The 22,210-nt window shown below is 40.8% G+C and overlaps 1 protein-coding gene and 1 non-coding gene across 8 annotated transcripts in view; one reads left to right on the top strand and one right to left on the bottom strand.

Annotated features, from left to right (window-relative positions):
• PLEKHA5 (pleckstrin homology domain containing A5) overlaps positions 1–22,210 on the bottom strand; it is a 245,304-nt gene that overhangs the window by 144,371 nt on the left and 78,723 nt on the right. Inside the window, exon 4 of one of the 7 annotated variants that reach the window (XM_032646108.1) lies at positions 5,748–5,874. The exons of the other annotated variants lie outside the window; for them this stretch is intronic. Within the exon in view, the coding sequence (XP_032501999.1) occupies positions 5,772–5,874 (103 nt within the window). The 3' untranslated portion in view covers positions 5,748–5,771. Of the gene's footprint in view, positions 1–5,747; positions 5,875–22,210 lie in introns of those variants that run through there. 7 annotated transcript variants of the gene reach the window in all.
• On the top strand, positions 20,647–20,753 carry LOC116761454. The gene has a single exon (XR_004352021.1). It is a non-coding gene; the product is annotated as a U6 spliceosomal RNA (small nuclear RNA).

The following is a 22,210-nucleotide window of genomic DNA, read 5'->3' on the forward strand; positions in this document are numbered from 1 at the left end:
TCTTGCTCTTATGCTATTACTTTATTACATACGGTTTAAAAATTCTTGCTCTTAGGCTAAATTCTTGCTCTTAGGCCACTACTTTATTAGATACAGTTTAAAAGTGTGAAAGCACAAATTACAATTTAATTAAAATACAATAACAAAAATGTTAAACTGTTCACATAGACAAATCCTGAACTCCCTCAGCACACAATTCTGCAGCGTTATTCAGCACCAGTGAGCAAATGAAACTTGTGGAGAATACGGAGGAATATCATCATAGCAATTTACAAACTTGTCACCTGAGAAATATACTGAAAATGTTTCAAAAGATTGAGATTTGGACAGCAGAAACAATTTTCTCCCAGTCTCAGCTAAGTTACTTGCTACATAAAGCTTCAGCTTAGTACAAAACAAGCAGCAGATATAAGTAAAGACAGAGCCTTGCTAGGAATTACAGAATAGAATAAAACAGCTAATTAACTCACCAAATAGCCTTTGGCTAAAAGCTGCATTCTTCTCTTTGTCTCAGGCCTCTGGCTTCCAAAGACAAATTACACGCTCTCTGACAGAATGATGACAAAAGGGCACACCGTGATCTCTTTTCTGCTATTTCCGCTAGAAGAAAACTGAACCACACTGCAGCCTCCAAGAATAAGTACTTCATATGAGCATGCTCGGTATCTAATTTAAATGACTTGGTATTTCATGTCAGCATGTGATGGCCTACTTCCAAACTCCGAGAGCTGCAAATTCGGTCGAAGATCATTTACTGCAATAAACTAAACAGAACCACCCAATGATAACTGATTTGTTTTTAACTTCATGATTTTTGTGGTTCATTTAACGTGATGTGACTGGAAATGATTATTTCTATACCCTTATTCAAACAAGTACTTAGGCTTCATTAACTATGTCCACATAAGCATCCAAAATGCTGGAATGGGGCTTCCCTGGTGGAGCAGTGGTTGAGAGTCTGCCTGCCGATGCAGGGGACACGGGTTCGTGCCCCAGTCCGGGAAGATCCCACATGCCGCGGAGCGGCTGGGCCCGTGAGCCATGGCCGCTGAGCCTGCGCGTCCGGAGCCTGTGCTCTGCAACGGGAGAGTCCACAACAGTGAGAGGCCCGCGTACCGCAAAAAAACAAAAACAAACAAAATGCTGGAATGAACTGGAAATTTCAAGATATCCAGGATGTGATCCTCAAAAATAAATCTGACCACTGATAAATTAAGCAAACTATAATACTTTCATATTTCACTTTTTAACCTCTTCTTCTGTCCTCCTGCCTATTCACTAAATAAAACCATCTACAAACTATCTAGTAGTATTTTAATTTCTCCTTTGGAAATATAAGTAAATATCAGTAAACTAGAATGTTCAGTGTGTTTATTAAAAATGTCTGCTCTCTTCAAACTATAGCAAATAGGATCTTTCTCACCTATAGATTATACATTATATAACAGATTACATGCTTATATAAAACAGACCTCACCCAAATGTTGATAAAGCTTTAAATAGGACTTAATTTTTTTGTTTGCATTTTCAAGAACAATTTTTACCAAAATGCCACACACACACAAATCAACCAAATAGTTTGTGTATGCATGTTTCTGTCACCAAGTAACTAATTTGCCTGGTTTGTTGAGTAACTTGCTGCAAAGACCATACAGTTTTATATGATGGAAATATGGTCAAGAAGCTTATCCTCTGCTCACCATGACCAGTTCAGTCTTCCAGAAGCAGAAACCTAGCACAGCAGATACAGCCAGCCCCACCAAACCAACCAGACAATTCTCAAATGTCCACTTCCCATTTTCACCTTGGGCAGACAAGCAAACTAGGAAGTGTCCGTGCACTCAACACACACCCAGCCTGGGACAGCAAACCACTGACAGAGTGGGGCTGCCCTTTAAATGGGCCCATGTGCTAATTTATGATTTTCCTTTCTTCACAACCCTTCTTGGTTACTTCTACCACTTCCCTATTGTAAACTACGTATACTCCGCCCTGCTACAGATGTCTCATTTTGTGAACTCTCTCCCTCCTCCCCCAACCCCCAAATTAACAATGGAAGGCCTGGGAAAGTAAGAAGGCATAGGAAATAGACAAACTCCATGGTAGCAGCCAGGATAAGGTCCCTCATAAATGGTGGGACAAGATCCTTAAAGGTTCAGAGAGGTTGTAAAAAATAAAATGTTAAAGCTTTAAAACAGAGAACCATTTATGGAACCATATCTAATTCCAATACCCTCCTAGAAAATAGAAGTGTTACGTTCAAAGAAACGTACCAACACACTAGTTTCTTTAGCATTCTACCAAAGCAACTTGTTCTACCAAAGAAAAATTCGTAAGTTCAACTACAAGATCTATGGGTGCTGTGTGCTACATAAATCTTTAACGAAAAAGCACAGGAAGTGAAGGAACACAGAATAAAAGCAAATTATCAAAAACGGTCAATATGCATATGTTTCGTGTACTGTTAAGTCTAGTAAGTTTTGTGTACTGTACATGTCAGGGTGAGGATTCTGTAGAAAGAGTAAGTTACCTAAAGTACTCAGGAAAGCTCTATGATTCCTGAATGAGAAAGGAAAAGTTCTTCACTGAAAACTAGCAAACAAACAAAAAAATCTATATATGACACATGGTACAAGGCAATGTGGGTGGAGTGGAAGTAAAAAACGAGAAAGACTGTCTCCAGCAGAGCTTACAGACGATGAGGCAAGAGGACAAATAACTAAGGTGAGACCACCACAGCAGAAGAGAGGTTCCTCTGTGTTCTGGAGAGTTTGGAGGGAAGACAGAAAGCATGCTATGAGGGGAATTTAGAAAAGGTTTTGCGAGGGGGTGAACTTTTTGAAATGCCTAGATGAATAGTGAGGATCTGGTCCAGAAAGGAGAGGGAAGGAAGAGGAAACAGCCAGGTCAGGGACTGGGAGGGAGGACAGCAGAGGACCTGAGAACTGGTATGGGTACCAGAAAGTGTCAACACTGGGAGGAGGGAAAAGAGGACAAAGAAGCTCATTATTCTGGGATGGTACTTGGAAGCAGATGGCAAGAAGCATTTTATACCCTGAATAATGGGAGAGTTAGGGTCATGTGTTAAAAAGCAGAATGGAAGAGTCAACTTTGGAAAGACAGGCAGATACAAAAACAGGGGAAAGAGGCATTTATTTATTCCAGCACATGGCATAGTAAATCCCTTGTCCAAAGCACTTTTTTGAATTCTTCCGTATCACTTAACAGCTCTTCAAACTGAACTTCCTCTTTCCTAAAAATCTGACCTCAGCTGTCTGATTCAAATTTGAGGTCATCTTGTAATTACATGTATCCTTTGATTTTACCTAGAGGTCCTGTTTTTTTTTTCTCTTCTTTTAAATCTTTCTCTCTCATCACTCATTCTTTAATTTACTTGCTTACGCTTTCTCTACCCACAAAACCTGATAAAAAGTTTCCCAAATGCTACCCTGATAAGAATGGATGAATCTGTAAAAATTCAACAGAAGATATAACCTATGTCTATGAAGAGTGAGCAACCTCTGAAGACGGTACACAGTTCTAGTGCATTTCACTGCATGTACACATGCGAGGTTGGGTGGATCTCTCTGTGTAATAAACATACCTGGCATTCATTCCCCACTACAGGAAGCGGAGGGGAGGAGGGAGAATAGAAATGAACATACGAGCTTTATATTGCAATTTGTTGTTTTGTTTTTTACCAGAGGGTCACAGCAGAATCATTTGGGTAGCAAAAACACACTCAAGCACACGCGTTCGGGGTCCAGAAATCTTTCAGTCTGCACACTCGTTGTGGGGGCCAGACGTTATGAAGAAGCTCCCTACATAATTTTGAGGTTCCTCTGATTAAGAGCCGCTGTTTGAGGTACCCATCAGTTTACAGAGCGAGATGGACACATAAATAATTGAAAAACAATGACAGAGACAGGGAAGGGAGGATGTTAAAGATACAATAATTTTGCATGATTTACAGATCAGTTAAATTTGAGCAGGATTGGCAGGAAGAAAGAAGATGTTCTGGTACAAAAAGGCAGCTGGATACCTCAGAGGACCTTTCAGAGCAAACAAAGGAACAACACGGGTAAGGCAGAAAGCCAGGGCAGATGCACACGGGTGGGGAAAGGTGGGAAGCGTGTGCATGGTATGGGGGCAGCAAAGCAGAAAGAGGCCAGCAAGGCACACGGACAGTTTATGAAAGACTTTATAAGTAATTCTAGAATGCACTAAACACATGAATGAACACATTTATCACTGCTAGCTCTTCAGAGACACAATTTTTTTTTTTTGGCTGCGCCATGCGGCCTCCAGGACCTTAGTTCCCCAACCAGGGATTGAACCTGGGCCCTCGGCACTGAAAGTGCAGAGTCCTAACCACTGGATCGCCAGGGAATTCCCACGAAATAATTTTAAATAGTGCACTGACATGGCCCTATTTATGTTTTTAAATATATTGTTGATGGCAACTCGTCCGCAGAAAATGGATGAGGAAAGGGAGATTAATGGCTGGAGACTGATCGTTGATATGAGAATTAGAGGGAGAGTCAAAAGTAGTAAGTAAGAGGAAGACTGGAGAGGAAATAATAAATTTGACAGATTTTAAGGACAGAATCGATAGGATATGGTGCTGGACTGGATGGAGGGGTCAAACAGATGTAAAACTAGAGTACAACTATAAGGATTCTTGTTGGGGCAAGTGGGTGCAGTGAGGCGACTAATTAAGCCAGAGAAGACAGATGCAAAAGACGGATGTAAGGGTTGCATCTCAGGGAGAGTGATTCAGCACAAGGAGAGAGGACAGGAAGGAGAGCTAGCTCAGTTGGAAACAGGTGGAGTTTAGCTTCCTGACAGCTCCCTGGTGATATCTACTATTGGCTGAAGGAAATATACATCTGGGGTTCAACACTACAGACCCTGGGAACACTTTTTTAATAGCATTGTGGGGTTGAAAATCAGCTTAGGAAAGGCTCAGGTGGGACTGAGTCCTCAAGAGACTTAATAACAAGTATATTTACTGAGGGCTTACTTTTTGTCAGACACTGTGCTACAAACTTTACAAGGGTTGCATCATTTGCCCCTGCAACAACGTTACGTGATAACTTTATTTAAAATCTCAAATAGAGGTGAGAAGATGAAGGCAAAGAGCTTTTTAACTGTCTTTCCCAAGTTCACACAGCTGGCAAGTGGTACAGCTGTGCTATGATTCCCTAGTTGGTGTGTTCACCAGGAACTTGCTACACTAACTCAACTGTTAGGATGCTTAAAAAAAAAAAAAAAAGCAATCAATAACACTTACAGAATGTTAAAAACATATGGGTTCATTTAATATTAGCAACATCCCTATGCAATAGATCTGATTATTATTCTACCTATCTTACAGATCTGGAGACTGAGGCTCAAGAGGCTTACCCAGTGTCACTGATAATCAGTACAGGAATGTGGATCCAAAATTCTGGACCCCAAAACCCATGGTCTGAATGAGATCTAAAGGGCAGTAAGCTTACGAAGGAGGCAGAATTATCAAAAAAAAAAAAAAAAAAAAAAAAAAAAGGATTTTCAATAGCTGAGACAATGTGGAAAAGAGGCGGGGTAAGAGATGAGAGTAACTGTGAAGAGAAGAACTGATAGTTAAGGGAGAAGTAATGAACATGAGGCAAGGAGGACCAAACCGGTTTCTATTTAGCTTTATTGAAGTTAAATTTACATTCATGAAACTCATACCTGGTAAGTGCACGATTCAGTGACTTTTCGTAAATTTATAGGTCGTGCAACCATTACCGCATCCACTTCAAGAACATTTCCATCACCTCTAGAAGTTCCCTTATGCCCCGTTTGCAGTCAGTCTCCACTTCCACTCCCAGCCCCAAGCAACAGGCTCTTGAAGAGGAGAAATAAGCCACAAGTTAGAAGCAGCCACAGCCACCACTGTCACCACTTCCTTCCTTGGGACAGACGGATGACATTCCTCGGTACAACACAGTAACAATCAGTCATTAGTACTCACGCTATACATCTTGTTGGTAAAAGAGTCCTATTCAGATTTTACTGCTTTCCAATTCAAAGATCTTCAGAGCGTATCAACGAGAAAAAAAAGTAGAAGCCCTGTGACTTTTTAAAATATGCAATCTTAATAACTAATACAACTGGGATTTTTTTCCAAATATATAGCAATAAAGTGAGCCCAGGCAATGTACAATAAAAAATAAATAAATAAATAACAGGAAGAGTCTCTGCAAAATCCAGGGCATATATTTGCAAAAGTCTTTGGTAAAGGAATACCTTCTGCACAATAATTTGTTACTGTCCGACAAAAGGAGAACTGTAAATTTTAAAACATATTTTCATAAAGTAAACCTAAATATCCCAATGACTTTTATTGCAGTGACAAACCCTTAGCATCTACTTAGCGTGTGGCAAGATAATGAATAGATGTAATTATACATTATTTTGGAATTCAAGCTGTCTCTTGCTATAGACAATGCTTAAGGCTATAAGAAAATCTCTTGCACTTTGTGAGAAAAACCAAAGCGAATGCAAAATTTTGCTTCCAAATAAAGACATAAGAGAAAAATATTTTTTAAAATATTGTATTGTGTAAGTGAAAAGAAAAAATGAGGGTGGGGCAGAACTATTTTCTACTTTCTACTGAGAGACAGAACGTATTTCTTAGTGTCTCTTTCCCAAAACCAGAATAGTCAATTTCTTTCCGTTCTAAGGATTCTTAGTCAATTGGTTAAAATATTATCATAAGTATCACAGAAATTTATAACCTAAAAAAAGCAATTTCTTCCCTTTGTTCATTCATTCATTCTACAAATATTTATTTATTTATTTATTGGCTGCGCTGCATATGGGATTTTAGTTCGCCAGCCAGGGATCGAGCCCGCACCCCCTACAGTGGAAACACAGAGTCTTACCCTCTGGACTGCCAGGGAAGTCCCCACAAATATTTATTTTTACTTAAATTTTTTATTTGATAAATGTGACATGTAACATTTTGTAAATTTAAGGTGTACATGTTACTTTGATACACTTGTATATTGTACTATGATTGCCACTGAAGCAATATTTATCACATTACATCATTATAGTGCAATATTATCGTCTATATTCATGACACTCGCAAATAGTGACTGAGCATCAACTCTGTGCCAGATACTGTTCTACATACTAGGGAGAGAGCAGCACACGGGTCTGTGCTCTCACGGAGCTCACTTTCCCTTGGGGAAGAAGCTCGATAAACAAAGAATGTACCATATTCCCTCAGGATCCACGGGGGACTGGTTCCAGGATCCCCCCAAGGACACTAAAATCTGCAGAGGCTCAAGCACCTTATATAAAATGGTGCAGTATTTGCATATAACCTAGCCCGTATACTTTAAATCATCTCCAGATTAGTTATAATACTTAATAGAATGTAAATGCTACATAAATAGTTGCTGGTGCGAGACAAATTCCAGTGTTGTGTTTTGGAACTTTCTGGAATTTTTTTTCTAAGTATCTTCTATATGTGGTTGGTTGAATCTGAGGATGCAGGACCGTGGATATGGAGGGCCGACTACAAGTCAGCGGGAGAGGGTTATGCTAAGATAAATGACTGAATGAAGGCTGGATGGCCAAGAAAAGTCCTGAGGAGGTAACATTTAAGCACTGGCTTGAACAACCGCAGAGAAGGCAGAAAAGAAACCCAGACAGAGTGGGCAGTGTAAAGGCTCCAAGGCCGCCATATATAAAGAGAAGAAAGAAGGCCCAGGGACTAGAGTGTGGTGGGCGAGAGAAAGAGCTGAGAGATGAGGTGTGAGAGGTCGCAGGTCCACTGGTGTTGGATTTATGAGCCAGAGAAGGAGCTCTGGATTTTATTCTAAGTGCTATGGAAAGCAGCTCAAAGGCTGTAATGTGATGTGATTTGTACATCTGTACATTTTAAAAAGATTCCTTTGGCTACAGCATGGAGAATGGGTTGTAAAGGGTCAAGAAGAGAAGTGAAAACAGTTGAGAGGCCACTGGAATTGTCTGGGTGAGAAGTGATGGTGGCACAGCTGTGAGGTACGGCAGAGAGAGAGAGAGAGAGAAGCGGGCAGATCTAGGATGCTTTCTGGGCAGAGGAAGGGTCAACAGAGCCTGCTGATTGGAGGTTGCGAGTAGGTGGGTAAGTGAAGGTAAGAGAGAAATTAAGGACGGTGCAAAGATTTTATTGTTCTTCTGATTAGATCCATGAGACACTATGTGGTGAGGTCAGTAGGTGGAGAAGGGGGACAAGGTCTGGCTGGAGATGTGGGTTTATGGGTTACTGGCAAATGGTGTGCAAAGCGCCTTGGAAGTGAATGACGTGACGGAAAAGGGAACACAGGACAGATGCTGTGCCTTCATCAATCCACAACACCTATTACAGGTGCTTGGAATATGGGTGAAAAACTCAGACCCTTGCCCTCATGGAGTTTACACTCTCTCAGAGAAGACAAATACAACATAACAAATAAGTAAACTGTGTTGTATGACAGGGTGGGTAAGTGCTATGAAAATAAGAAAAAATAGAGGAATCAAGGGTGTGGCTAGGGTGGTGGAGCTAAATGGGGGTCTGGGTGAGCTCATTCAAAAGATGAGATGTGGGGCTTCCCTGGTGGCGCAGTGGTTGAGAGTCCGCCTACCGATGCAGGGGACACGGGTTCGTTCCCCGGTCCGGGAAGATCCCACATGCCGCGGAGCGGCTGGGCCCGTGAGCCATGGCCGCTAAGCCTGCACGGGAGAGGCTGTGCTCCGCAGCGGGAGAGGCCACAGCGGTGAGGCCCGCGTACTGCAAAAACAAACAAACAAACAAACAAAAGATGAGATGTGCATGAAGGGCCAGGCTGAGGGAAAGGGCAGTGCTAAGTCCCTGAGGTAGGAATACCAGGCTGAGGGAAAGGGCAGTGCTAAGTCCCTGAGGTAGGAATAAGTAAGATCACTGGCATATCTGAAGAATGGCAGGGAAACCAATGTGGCTGGAGCAGAAGAAGAGCCAGCAAGGAGTGCCCAGAAAAGCAGCATGAAACCCAAAAGTACATGATGTCACGGAAGCCAAGGGGCAAAGGGTGTCAAGGACCAACTATGCTGAACGCTGCCAGGAGTATGAGTAAGACCAGAACAAAGAGGTTCTTAAAGCTGGAAGTGCAGTGTGGAGACAGTAGAGAAGAAAGCCATCTCTATGGAAGGGCAGGGAAGGAGGTCCAGCTGGCAGGCGGTATATTCACTTCTAAATGTAATAAGAAGACAGGTTCTCAGGACTTAACGATCTGCCACAGCCATCATATAAGGATTTAAAAATTTTAATAATGTCATCATCATCAATCAATTCTGGAATCCAAGAAGCCCATTTTGCTTATTTTCTCATTCTATTAATTACAAACCAGTCAAAAATCACTACTCTATTTCTCAAAAAAAAAAAAAAAAAAAGATAACAGTACAGGTGAACCGGTTTGCAGGGCAGAAACCAAGACACAGATGTAGAGAACAAATGTATAGACACTAAGGGGGGAAAGAAGCCGGGGGTAGGGGGTGGTGGTGGGATGAATTGGGAGATTGGGATTGACATGTATCCACTGATGTGTATAAAACGGATGACTAATAAGAACCTGCTGTATGTGTATATATATGTATGCATATATATATATATATATATATATAAAAGCATGCCACAACAAAATCCATGGAACCTAATTTCTAATCCAGCAGTTAGTGTGAATAATTTATCTATGTGTTCTTTCCATAGCCCATCTAACTCCCTATCAAATAACTACAGTTGACCCTTGACCACAGAAGGTGGTAGAGGCACCCACCCTCTACACAGTCAAAAATCTGCATATAACTTTACAGTCAGCCCTCCATATCTGCAGTTCTGCATCTATGGATTCAACCAACTGCTGATCGTGTAGTACTATAGTAGTATATATTTACTGAAAAAAAAATCCATGTATAATTGGACCCATGCAGTTTAAACCTGTGTTGTTCAAGGATCAACTGTACATCATGAACCTTATTATTCCTTTAAGTTTGACGTAAATGTGGTAAATCCTTTAAAATGCATTTACATATCTTTGTTCACTATATCACTCACATTTAGTCTTAAAAATTGAACATAATAAAGGTCACTTTATTCTGTGCTATTAAAAAAAAAAAAAAGAAAGAAAGAAAATAGAGAAAAAGAGCTAAAAACTCATAAGCCAGAGAAGCAGCTTCAACAGCAATATGGTACCAACCTGTTGAGAATCATTGCAGGTATTGTGGATATATGACCGATCTTTCATTTGCACAAGAATACTGTCAGATAACTACCATATGACCCAGCAATCCCACTACTGGGCATATACCCTGAGAAAACCATAATTCAAAAAGATACATGTACCACAATGTTCACTGTAGCACTATTTACAATAGCCAGGACATGGAAGCAACCTAAGTGTCCATCATCGGATGAATGGATAAAGAAGATGTGGCACATATATACAATGGAATATTACTCAGCCATAAAAGTAAACAAAATTGAGTTATCTGTAATGAGGTGGATGGACCTAGAGTCTGTCATACAGAGTGAAGTAAGTCAGAAAGAGAAAAACAAATACTGTATGCTACCACATATATATGGAATCCAAAAAAAAAGGTTCTGAAGAACCTAGGGGCAGGACAGGAATAAAGACACAGACATGGAGAATGGACTTGAGGACATGGGGAGGGGGAAGGGGAAGCTGGGACGAAGTGAGAGAGTGGCATGAACATATATATACTACAAATGTAAAATAGATAGCTAGTGGGAAGCAGCCGCATAGCACAGGGAGATCAGCTTGGTGCTTTGTGACCACCTAGAGTGGTGGGATAGGGAGGGTGGCAGGGAGCCACTAGAGGGAGGAGATATGGGGATATATGTATATGTATAGCTGATTCACTTTGTTATAAAGCAGAAACAAACATACCATTATAACGCAATTATACTCCAGTAAAGATGTTAAAAAAAAAAAGAATACTGTCAGATAGATTTACTACACATCCTATATGAGGAAAAAGGTGAAACAGACAGAGATTGCCCACAGTCTCACTGCTAGGAAATTGAGGGAAGGGGTTAGAAGGAGTTCATGTTTTCTCTTCTCTGCCACCTCGTGTCTCTCTGCTATTTATATGTACCTAAAACAAGAGGCAGACAGGGTAGGTTTTCTTCTTGCTTTGTAAGACACTCTTGCTAGATAGACATGATAAGTTTTTAATTTTCATTTTATTTTTTCCCCTTCCACCCTCCTACCCATCTATCCATCCACCCCCTCTTCTATCATTTATAAATATGTACCAGTGTCTGCTATATACAAATAGCCACTCTGCACACGAAGTCCTATTGCATTTTAGAAAAGTTGATTTTCTAAAAAAAAAAAAGACCTTCCAAAGTAAGAAAAACTGCTGTATAAAAAATATAATTAACCAATATATCAACAATGATGGTAAATTGTGATCTTCATTTAAATAAATTACTAAAATGACACCAGAAATTAGGTTATCTTAATGTTCTTTTGGAAAAATTACTTCCTGACAGTTTGTGGCTCAAATTTTTTCACTACATAGATTTAACAATATATACGATTTTACAGCTTAATGACCTATGACAAATCAACTCTAAAAATTACTTTTCTGTGGTAATTTAAAACAGCTGCTTGAAATAGCAGATCCCTGAAAAACTTTAAATCAGAATTGACATACAAAACGTAATCTGTTGACAAATGAGCAAAGAAGGACACTTCTCAAGGAGTTTAAGAAAGGGTTACTTCATGACACAGAAACAAAATCCTATTCAAGAAATTAGATTCAATAAAATACCATTTAAGGTCATAGAAGAACGTAACTATGGCTTTTCAAAGATCATCTAGACTCACAGATACACTTCAGTCGTCTCAATTAGTGTAGGTAAGGCAAACACCAGAAGCTCAATAGGCAAAGTTACATAAACAGCACCAAAGAGGGAAAACAAGATGCCAAGAGTCGAAAGGATACTCAACAGGAATGGCTGCATAAATTAAAGTATCTGTACTATGGAACAGGTCGTGCACCTGTCAAAAAGAACAGGGCAGAACTGTGTGTCCCATCCTGGCAGGTGTCTCTGGTGCGTGTACATCATCCCAGAAGCAGGTGAGAGAACAGTGACTGTTGGCAGCCTGGGTGAAGTGACTTTCATGTTTTATTGATAGTTTGTACCCTTTTGGGCTTTATAAATTGTTTTCCACAGCATTTATCAGTTATGCAATTAACTGATAAAAAGGGAAAAAAGGAAATGAGAAAGGGAAAAAGAGATGGGAGGAAGGGAAAACAGAAAGGAAACCAACAGGAGCCAGAAGCAAGGTGACAGGTGCCCAGGTGAGCAGCGTGGTGTGGAGAGACCTGAGCGAGATGCCCCCACATTCAAGCCCTAGTCCTGCTACTAAATGTGGGCAACTTAAACTCTCTGAGCTTCAGTTTACTCATGTGCTGAGTGAAGATAACGTCATTTCTTACCCTACGGAGTTACTGTGAGCATTAAAGGAGCTAATTTTTGAAATGTACCTGACACAATGCCTGGCCCAGTGTAAGTACCCAATAAATGGTAGCTGTTAGCTTCAGGGAATACTAATAACTTCATCTCTAAATCTTTTCTTCTTTACACCATAATCTTAAAGTATATTATATTTGGTATAAATTCTTTTCACTAGTTTAGAAAAGTAGTTTTTAATAATGACCATAAAACCAATCCAGTTGGAGAATATATGCTGCTGGTACTATCAGAAATATATTGCAACCCTTACACATAAGTACCTGGCATCTTGTCCTCACTCGTCTGACCCTGAGCCCTAAACTTTGTGCTTCTTACCCAGAAATTTCATTCTTGTTTGTCTGCAGCATATTATAAGACTGATGAGTACCTGTATCTCTTCAAGTCATCCCACTGTACATGGGTAGAAATTGGGTATTACTCAGGGGCATGTTCTTAAGACTATATTTTCATGTTAAAAAGAAAAAAAAGGAAATCAAAACTCTAATCATAAACCAGAATAGATTTCCAAGTAAATAATAACACTCCTCACTTCCAATTCAGAGTAAGAAACTGATTAAAAATTTTAAATTGCTTTTTCACAATAACCTAATTCAGTCAACATTTGTTTTTCAAATGTTGGCCTCATGTGTTCCCCTACAAGCCCCATGTGAAGCTCATCAATTATCCTAATTAAAGTCTTCCCTAATGAAGCATTATTCTTGTGAATCTCACTATATTCTACCCCTCTTCTAATTATTAAGACTTTTCTTCTAAAAAAAATTAAAAACACTTAACACTGCACCTTCTTTTGTGTTTATAAGTCCACTTACATGCTACAGTCCTTGGATTTATGCATCTCATCAACACTACAAAACCTAACCTTGTATTTAAAAGTCTAAAATCTAAATCTAGAGCAGGGGTCGACAAACTTATTCTGCAAAGGATAGCAAATATTTTAGGCTTTGTGGACCAAACAGTCTTGGTCACAGTGATCACCTCTGCTCTTGTAGTGAGAAAGCCGTCACAGACAACATGTAAACAAATGGATGTGGCTGCATTCCAATAAAACTTTATTTACAAAAAAAGGCAGCAGGCTGGCTTTGGTCCACAGGCCACTGTTTCCAACGCCTAATCTAGAGCAGCAATTAAGTGAAATGTGTATGACAGTCTTCTGTCTACTCTGTAAAAATTTAGTGACACATGTCTCTGACCAATCAGTTGATGGGTCATTTTACTTATTTAATGATTAGCATTACTAATTTTACTAAACTATTTTCTATCCATATTAATTCCATTTAGATTCTTCCCAATATTTAACTAATTTTTCATAATTCTGCACTTTAAATATTACTTGCTTAATGATTCAGTATTTCCTCATGAACCCCATTTTCTAAATTTTATCATTGCGGTACGCAGGCCTCTCACTGTTGTGGCCTCTCCCGTTGCGGAGCACAGGCTCCAGACGCGCAGGCTCAGCGGCCATGGCTCACGGGCCCAGCTGCTCCGCGGCATGTGGGATCTTCCCGGACTGGGGCACGAACCCGTGTCCCCTGCATCGGCAGGCGGACTCTCAACCACTGCACCACCAGGGATGACCAATAAAGATATTCTTTTAAGGAATGGTAGCCAGCCTCTAAGATAGCCAAGGATCCTCACCTCCTGGTACGCACACCTATGTATCACACCTCCTTGGGTTTCCATCTTGGTCTTTAGGATGGCTCGCTCTGGACAAAGCCAGCTGCCATGTCGAGAAGCACATAACCCGGTGGAGGGGTCCATGTGGAGAGAAACCAACTGGCCAGTCCCAACTTGCTAGCCATGTGACCCTCCATCCCCAGTTCCCAAGCCCCAGCCAACATCAAACTAAAAGCTCATAAGACACCCTGAGCCAGAACTGCCCTACTGAGCAGCTCAATTCCTGCCCTGCAGGAACTGTGGATGACAAGAAATGGTTATTGTACAAAGTTCTGGAGTGATTTGAAGTCACAGGGGATCCTCCTCGTCTGATTAAGTTACAGTTTAGCTTATGTTGTATAGCTGTTTTGGTCAGTGGCAGCTGCAGTTGATCAACAAGCATCTCCTGTCTTGCAACAGGATGAGTTTAGGGGACGAGACTGATATAAGCAACAACTGATTTGGCTGTACAGTAGTAATGACTGCTGTGCTGTGTTTCTTCAACAGTAACTTGACACTTGCTGGGTGGAAAGCTGTGTGTCAGACGATCAAAGTAGTTGGATTTCTACAAACTGGCAGATAACCCACAATAACAGTTACATCCAAAAAAACAAGCCTTACTTCACTTCTGTTCTTGCCCATGTGAATCTCACTGTTTCCCAAGGCAGTATATTTTTAACCCCTGGTCTGGTCCATTAGAGGATAATGAAATGCAATTAATGGGATGCTTTCTGCCAGCACTTTAAAATAATGACACAGAAGAGAAGGTACAGGTAGTAAGGGGAAAATAATTTTTCATTTCAGTTTTATATAAAGAAATGTATTTGTATGTGAACACTAGGTCATGTAATAATATGTATTTCTTTTTTTTTAAATGAGTTGATTAAATGATCTTTAAGGTCCTATTCAGTTTTTTCCTTCTTTTTTTAAATTTTATTTATTTATTTTATTTAGTTATTTTTGGCTGTGTTGGGTCTTTGTTTCTGTGCGAGGGCTTTCTCCAGTTGCGGCGAGCGGGGGCCACTCCTCATCGCGGTGTGCGGGCCTCTCACTGTCGCGGCCTCTCTTGTTCCGGAGCACAAGCTCCAGATGCGCAGGCTCAGTAATTGTGGCTCACGGGCCTAGCTGCTCCGTGGCGTGTGGGATCTTCCCAGACCAGGGTTCGAACCCGAGTCCCCTGCATTGGCAGGTAGATTCTCAACCACTGCGCCACAAGGGAAGCCCAATAATATTTCTTGTTGCAGATAGTGGTCAAAAAAGTTTAACACCAGTGACATAAAATGCCAAATACATTAACATCCTAGAAAACTAATGAGTCACCAGACTCTCCCAATTCTCACCATCTTGCTCTCCTTTTCCGACTTCTCTTCTGACTGTCTGTTAAAAACCTGGGCTTCACTGCTCATTTTGTTTTCACATTGATATTTTAAAATCCACGTGGAAATCGGCTTTTTCCTAACTTCAGTTCTGTCCATCTTGAGGGTTGGGAATAGGGGAGTCCCTTTTCCTTGGGGACATCCCTTTTGAAACACACTCAGTGGCTGTCTCGAAAGAGTAAGGCAAGCAAGCAGAGGAAGATCACATAGAGAACCTGAAATGACCCTGAGATCACTGGGACTTCTGACCAAATGAATCACCTTCACTTTCCCAACATGCTAGAAATAATCAGATACACTGGGCTTATAAGTTGATTTTTAACTCTGTAATGTGAACGTTCTCGTTATTATTACTAATATGCAGTAGGTAAAAGCTCTCTGCTTTTATGACAAGTGCTGCAGACAGAGGACGTATCTTCCGTGCAGAACTATCTTCCAGTTCTCTCTTCTGTAGTGCCTGGTACAGGCTTTGCATTAAGCTGATCAAAGAATGAATGTTTTTTTAAAAGGCATTTATTTTGGTAAATAAAAAATAAATTTATCCAATCAATGGATAATTCACTTACTAATTTGTAATGCTTCAAGAGGAAGACATTATCCATGAGGAAGTTTTCCTAGCATTAAGGCAGTATTTCTACCACTGAAAATATAAATAACTATAGCCAAACATTTCTTAAAACTGTCTAATAGGAGGGAAGATTTCAAGATTACTCCAAAATGAGAGAGGATGAACAAAAACAGCTCAAGGTGATGATGGTTGTATTGTGAACGGATGATTTTCTTTCTATGAAAAAGGCACAGTGAAGCTTCAGAAAAGCTCTGGAAAAAATGATACTAAGAGTAAGACTGAGGAGACCTTCAAGATGGCGGAAGAGTAAGACGCGGAGATCACCTTCCTCCCCACAAATACATCAGAAATACATCTACATGTGGAACACCTCTTACAGAACATCTACTGAATGCTGGCAGAAGACCTCAGACCTCCCAAAAGGCAAGAAACTCCCCACGTACCTGGGTAGGGCAAAAAAAAAAAGAAAAAACAGAGACAAAAGAATAGGGACGGAACCTGCACCAGTGGGAGGGAGCCGTGAAGGAGGAACGGTTTCCACACACTAGAAGCCCCACTGCGGGTGGCGGAGGGGGGAAACTTCGGAGCCGCAGAGGAGAGCGCAGCAACAGGGGTGCAGAGGGCAAAGCGGAGAGATTCCCACACAGAGAATCGGTGCCGACTGGCACTCACCAGCCCGAGAGGCTTGTCTGCTCACCCGCCAGGGCGGGCGGGGCTGGAAGCTGAGGCTCGGGCTTCGGAGGTCGTATCCCAGGGAGAGGACTGGGGTTGGCTGCGTGAACACAGCCTGAAGGGGGCTAGTGTGCCACAGCTAGCTGGGAGGGAGTCCGGGATTACAGTCTGGAGCTGCTGAAGAGGCAAGAGACCATTGTTTCGGGGTGCGTGAGGAGAGGCGATTCAGAGCACCGCCTAAACGAGCTCCACAGACGGGTGCGAGCTGTGGCGATCAGTGCGGACCTCAGAGATGGGGATGGACTACTAACGCTGCCGCCAAAAAGCCTGTGTGCAAGCACAGGTCACTATCCACACACACACCCCTGGAAGCCTGTGCAGCCCACCACTACCAGGGTCCCATGATTCAGGGACAATTTTCCTGGGAGAACACACAGCACACCTCAGGCTGTTGCAATGTCATGCTGGCCTCTGCTGCTGCAGGCTCGCCCCGCATTCTAATTATGACTACTGTACCCCTCCCTCCCCCTAGCCTGAGTGAGCAAGAGAGCCCTAATCAGCCTCTGCTTTAACCCTCTCCTGTCTGGGTGGGGAACAGACGCCCTCAAGTGGCCTACACACAGAGGCGGGGCCAAAACCAAAGCTGAACCCCAGGAGCTGTGCGAACAAAGAAGAGAAAGGGAAATCTCTCCCAGCAGCCTCAGGAGCAGCGGATTAAAGCTCCACAATCAACTTGATGTACCTGCATCTGTGGAATACATGAATACACAACGAATCATCCCAAAACTGAGGCGGTGGACTTTGGGAGCAACTGTAGACTTGGGGTTTGCTGTCTCTGCGTCTGATTTGTTTCTGGTTTTATGTTTATCTTAGTTTAGCTCTTAGTGCTTGTTATCATCGGTAGATTTGTTTATTGGTTCGGTTGCTCTATTCCTTTTTTAAAAAATTTTTTCCCCTTTTTTCTCTTTTTGTGAGTGTGTGTGTGGGGGGGGTGTATGTTTCTTTGTGTGATTTTGTCTATTTAGGTTTGCTTTTACCATTTGTAATAGGGTTCTGTCTGGTTTTTTTTTAAGGTTTTGTTCTTGGTGTTTGTTTTTTTCTTCTTTTTACAAGTGTGTGTGTGTACGTCTCTTTGTGTGACTTTGGCTGTTTAGTTTTGCTTTTACCATTTGGTTTGAGGTTGTATCTGTCCATTTTTATGTTTGTTTTTTTCTTCCTTCTCTTCTGAGCTGTGCAGCTGGCAGGGTCTCGGTGCTCTGGCCTGGTGTCGAGACTCAGCCTCCAAGGTGGGAGAGTCGAGTCCAGGACACTGGACCATCAGAGACCTCCCAGCCCCACATAATATCAATCAGCAAGAGCTCTTCCAGAGATCTCCGTCTCAACACTAAGACCCAGCTCCAACCAGTGGCTAGCAAACTCCAGTGCTGGATGCCCCATGCAAAACAACGAGCAGCTAGACAGGAACACAACCCCACCCATTAGCAGTGAGGTTGTCTACAAGTCATACTAAGTTCACAGACACCCCAAAACACACCGCCGGACACGGCCCTGACCACCAGAAGGTCAACATCCAGCCCCACCCACCAGAACACAGGCACCAGTCCCTTCCACCAGGAAGCCTACACAAGCCACTGAACCAACCTCACCCACTGGGGGCAGACACCAAAAACAACGGGAACTACGAACCTGCAGCCTGCGAAAAGGAGACCTCAAACACAGTAACTTAAACAAAATGAGAAGACAGAGAAATATGCAGCAGATGAAGGAGCAAGGTAAAAACCCACCAGACCAAACAAATGAAGAGGAAATAGGCAGTCTACCTGAAAAAGAATTCAGAGTAATGACAGTAAAGATGATCCAGAATCTTGGAAATAGATTGGAGAAAATATAAGAAATGTTTAACAAGGACCTATAACAACTAAAGAGAAAAACAAACAATGATGACAACACAATAAATGAAATTAAAAATTCTCGAGAAGGAATCAATAGAAGAATAACTGAGGCAGAACAACAGATAAGTGACCGGGAAGACGAAATAGTGGAAATAACTACTGCAGAGCAGAATAAAGAAAAAAGAATGAAAAGAATTGAGGACAGTCTCAGAGACCTCTGGGACAACATTAAATGCGCCAACATTCGAATTATAAGGGTCCCAGAAGAAAAATAGAAGAAGAAAGGGTCTGAGAAAATATTTGAAGAGATTATAGTTGAAAACGTCCCTAACTTGGGAAAGGAAAGTCAATCAAGTCCAGGAAGCACAGAGAGTCCCATATGGGATAAATCCAAGGAGAAACACATCAAGACACATATTAATCAAACTATCAAAAATTAAATACAAAGAAAAAATATTAAAAGCAGCAAGGGAAAAACAACAAATAACACATAAGGGAATCCCCATAAGGTTAACAGCTGATTTTTCAGCAGAAACTTTGCAAGCCAGAAGGGAGTGGCAGGACATATTTAAAGTGATGAAAGGGAAAAACCTACAACCAAGATTACTCTACCCAGCAAGGATCTCATTTAGATTTGATGGAGAAATTAAAACCTTTACAGACAAGCAAAAGCTAAGAGAATTCAGCACCACCAAACCAGCTTTACAACAAATGCTAAAGGAACTTCTCTAGGCAGGAAATACAAGAGAAGGAAAACACCTACAAAAACACACTCAAAACAATTAAGATAATGGTAATAGGAACATACATGTCAATAATTACCTTACATGTAAATGGATTAAATGCTCCAACCAAAAGACATAGACTGGCTGAATGGATACAAAAACAAGACCTGTATATATGCTGCCCACAAGAGACCCACTTCAGACCTAGGGACACATACAGAATGAAAGTGACAGGATTGGAAAAGATATCCCATGCAAATGGAAATCAAAAGTTGGAGCAGCAATACTCACATCAGACAAAATAGACTTTAAAATAAAGACTATTAAAAAAGACAAAGAAGGACACTACATAATGATCAGGGGCTCAATCCAAGAAGAAGATATAAAACTTGTAAATATTTATGCACCCAACATAGGAGCACTTCAATACATAAGACAAATGCTAACAGCCATAAAAGGGGAAACTGACAGTAACACAATAATAGTGGGGGACTTTTAACACCCCTCCTTCACCAATGGACAGATCATCTAAAATGAAAATAAATAAGGAAATACAAGCTTTAAATGACACATTAGACCAGGTGAACTTAATTGATATTTATAGGACAGTCCCCATCCAAAAACCACAGCATACACTTTCTTCTTAAGTGCACATGGAACATTCTCCAGGATAGATCATATCTTGGGTCACAAATCAAGCCCTGGTAAATTTAAGAAAGGTGAAATCATATCATGTATCTTTTCCAACCACGATTCTCTGAGACTAGATATCAATTACAGGAAAAAAACTGTAAAAAATACAAACATATGGAGGCTAAACAGTATGCTACTAAATAACCAAGAGATCCCTGAAGAAATCAAAGAGGAAATCAAAAAATACCTACAGGGCTTCCCTGGTGGCGCAGTGGTTGAGAGTCCGCCTGCCAATGCAGGGGACACGGGTTCATGCCCTGGTCCGGGAAGATCCCACATGCTGCGGGGCGGCTGGGCCCGTGAGCCATGGCCGCTGAGCCTGCGCGTCCAGAGCCTGTGTTCCGCAAAGGGAGAGGCCACAACAGGGAGAGGCCACAACAGTGAGAGGCCTGCGAACCGCAAAAAAAACAAAAACAAAAACCCCAAAAAACCTACAGACAAATGACAATGAAAACACAGCGACCCAAAACAGAAAAAGCAGTTCTAAGAGGGAAGTTCATAGCAATACAATCCTACCTCAAGAAAAGTGCCTGCCTCGGCAGCACATACACTAAAATTGGAATGATATAGAGAAGATTAGCATGGCCCCTGTGCAAGGATGACACGCAAATTCATAAAGCGTTCCACAGTTTTGATATATGGAAAATGTAAGAATTTAATATAGTCCCTTGATAATGTTTATTAAAAACTAACAGTAAAGTCAAGTATAAAGATTCCTTTACAAGTATATGATTGTTTTATAAAACAAAAAGTTAAAAACAGAAAAAGAAAAAAAGAAACAAGAAAAATCTCAAAAAACAACTTAAACTTACACCTAAAGCAATCAGAGAAAGAAGAACAAAAAACCCCAAAGTCAGCAGAAGGAAAGAAATCATAAAGATAAGATCAGAAATAAATGAAAAAGAAATGAAGGAAACAATAGCAAAGATCAATAAAACTAAAAGCTGGTTCTTTGAGAAGATAAACAAGTTTATAAACCTTTAGCCAGACTCATCAAGAAAGAAAAGAAGACTCAAATCAACAGAATTAGCAATGAAAAAGGAGAAGTAACAACTGACACTGCAGAAATACAAAGGATCTTGAGAGATTACTATAAGCAACTGTATGCTAATAAAATGGACAACCTGGAAGAAATGGACAAATTCTTAGAAAAGTACAACCTTCCAAGGCTGAACCAGGAAGAAACAGAAAATATAAACAGACCAATCACAAGCACTGAAATTGAAACTGTGATTAAAAAATCTTCCAACAAACTAAAGCCCAGGATGAGATGGCTTCACAGGTGAATTCTATCCAACAGTTAGAGAAGAGCTAACACCCATCCTTCTCAAACTCTTCCAAAATATAGCAGAGGGAGGAATACTCCCAAACTCATTCTAGGAGGCCACCATCACCCTGATACCAAAACCAGACAAAGATGTCACAAAAAAAGAAAACTACAGGCCAATATCACTGATGAACATAGATGTAAAAATCCTCAACAAAATACTAGCAAACAGAATCCAACAGCACATTAAAAGGATCACACACCATGATCAAGTGGGGTTTATCCCAGGGATGCAAGGATTCTTCAATATATGCAAATCAATGAATGTGATACAATATGGTCAATGAAATAAGTTCTAAAGGAAATAATCTCAATGTATAATATATTATCATCTATCCTTTTGCCGTTGGGGATTACAAACTTATTAATATTAATTTCATGAGTCATATCTGCAAAATAAGACCTTAAAGATAAACATTATAGGCTATTATAATTATTCCATGGAAACATGTATTCTAGGTTGGCTATTACCAGAAGCATCAATAAAATTGCATAGCTACAAATATCATTTCTAATATGATTTGTTTCTACAATGGTATTGAAACCATGACATGAAAACCAGATCAATAGAATTCTAATATTTTAAATCGTTTATATCCTCCCATATTTTCCTTTCCCATCCATTTACAATGCTGAAAGTAGCACTGCTGTACTTTCAAAATGAACACACCAACCTGAAAACAGATTTTACTTATGAAAACATGTGTTAAGATGGGATGGAAAACAGGGAGGAAAATTACTTGGGGGGAAGGTAGGAGAGAGG

The sequence above is a fragment of the Phocoena sinus genome, chromosome 10 (assembly GCF_008692025.1).
Source record: "Phocoena sinus isolate mPhoSin1 chromosome 10, mPhoSin1.pri, whole genome shotgun sequence".
NCBI lineage: Eukaryota > Metazoa > Chordata > Mammalia > Artiodactyla > Phocoenidae > Phocoena > Phocoena sinus.